Raw genomic sequence first — 1902 nt, 5'->3', positions numbered from 1 at the left:
CCCCATCACGCTTGCGAATTAATACGATCGGACTAGCATAAGGAGATTGACTAGGACGAATAATTCCCTCCTCTATTAACTGATTTAAAGTTAACTGAGGTTTTTCTTTCTCAGAAAATGAAAGTCTCCGTAGTCTAAAGGTTATGGGTTGATCGTGCTTAAGGGAAATTGTCATTTCAAAGTCATCATCGGTACTTAAATTATCAAAGTGTGTCTCATAATCTCTATCAAGTGACACTATTTTAAGTTTTGAGTCTTTATCGATTTCGGGATTAATTTTTAAACTGCGAGATTCCAATTCGGTTTCTGAAATATAGTTAATATTCAAAATTTCTAAAGCATCATCTTTAACACATGAGAGATTTCCTCTTTTGATTTGAACACCCATGGGTCCGACAGTTATCTCCGCATTGGATGATTTAATAAAATCCCTACCTAGCAACATTCCATGACTCATAGTTTTGTCAGGTACCACACATAAATTAACATCAAAAGACATATCAGCAATTTTTATAACACTCTTAAACTTACCTAGGATTTCTATTGGACTTGCATTGACCCCAGCTAGTGATTCAGTTACTGATTCTGACGAATAACAAATTTTAGGAACAAAAGAACTTTGAATTAGACTTGAAACTCTACCAGTGTACTATTAAAGATTCTGACAATACCTTGCTCATCGTGTACAGACAGTAAAGAATGAAATATACAAGGAATTGACAGTTCTGAACGAATAACGTGGGCGACGTCATGTCTGGAGCGTTTCCGTTACAATATTTTCAATCACATGTACACATCGGATCATGAGATGTTTTTCAAATATACAAGAATGACTCCAGCATGTTTCGATATGTTACTCGAAATGATCAAACATAAATTATTAAAACGTAGTAGGAGGGTGTTCCTTATTCCAAAATTAAGATTGGCAATGACACTAAAATGTTTGGCACATGGGGGTTCTTTTCAAAACTTGGGTTGGGAGTTTCGCGTAGGACATTCTACGGTATCCAAGGTAATATATGAAACTTGTGAAGCGATATGGGAAACTTTGCAGCCAATTTACTTAAAATCACCTAGTGAGACTGATTGGATGAGTATAAGTGAAAATTTTTTTAATAAGTGGAATTTCCCTATCGTACTGCTTGCTTGTTGTGATGCCGATTACAAGTTTATTTGGGTTGATATTGGGGCCTGGGGATCTGAACACGATTCTGGAATATTTAGAAGGTCCAAAATGGGCAAAGATTTAAATGAAGGAATTGTTAAGTTACCAGCAGCAAGTAAACTACCTGGTAGTGAGACAGTAATGCCATACTTTTTCGTCGGGGATGAAGCCTTTCCATTAAAATCATACATTATGAGGCTATATCCAGGCAAATTGTTAAGTGATAAGAAATTAATTTTTAATTATCGCCTATCTAGAGCTCGCAGAACAATAGAAAATGCCTTTGGTATATTGGCCAGCAGGTGGAAAGTTTTTCGTTCTCCACTTTTATGCTCAGTAAAAACAACTGAATCTATAGTAAAAGCAACAGTATGCTTACATAATTTCCTAAAGACCGAAATTTCGAATTCTTATGTTCCAAAGTCTGGTGAACAATGAAGATGATAATGGTGAAATCACAGAAGGCGAATGGAGAGAGACGACTAAAAATTATACAAATCTCAATTCATTGGGCAGATTAGGAGCAAATGCACCAAGAATTATATATAACCAGAGGGACCAGTTAGCAGAATATTTGGTTAGTGATGATGGAACAGTACCATGGCAGTACAATCAAATAAACAGGGGTAGAAGACGTCAATGTTAAGTTATTTTTTGATCAAAATAAAAAATAGTAACTTAAGTATGCCATTTCATCTCATAAAATATTAATGAGTTTTATATTATAACTAATAATA

General features: G+C 34.9%; 1 protein-coding gene across 1 annotated transcript; it reads left to right on the top strand.

Moving 5' to 3' along the window:
* The first annotated feature begins 829 nt into the window (after positions 1–829).
* LOC116181999 lies at positions 830–1603 on the top strand. Its single transcript, XM_031502457.1, has one exon. The coding sequence runs from the start codon at positions 830–832 to the stop codon at positions 1601–1603; it is 774 nt and encodes a 257-aa protein (XP_031358317.1).
* Positions 1604–1902: the final 299 nt, after the last annotated feature.

This window comes from Photinus pyralis, unplaced genomic scaffold (assembly GCF_008802855.1).
Source record: "Photinus pyralis isolate 1611_PpyrPB1 unplaced genomic scaffold, Ppyr1.3 Ppyr1.4_unclustered_Scaffold3236, whole genome shotgun sequence".
In the NCBI taxonomy this organism is placed as follows: Eukaryota; Metazoa; Arthropoda; class Insecta; order Coleoptera; family Lampyridae; genus Photinus; species Photinus pyralis.
The sequence above is the reverse complement of the archived record's forward strand: the minus strand, read 5'-3'. Positions and strand labels throughout refer to the sequence as shown.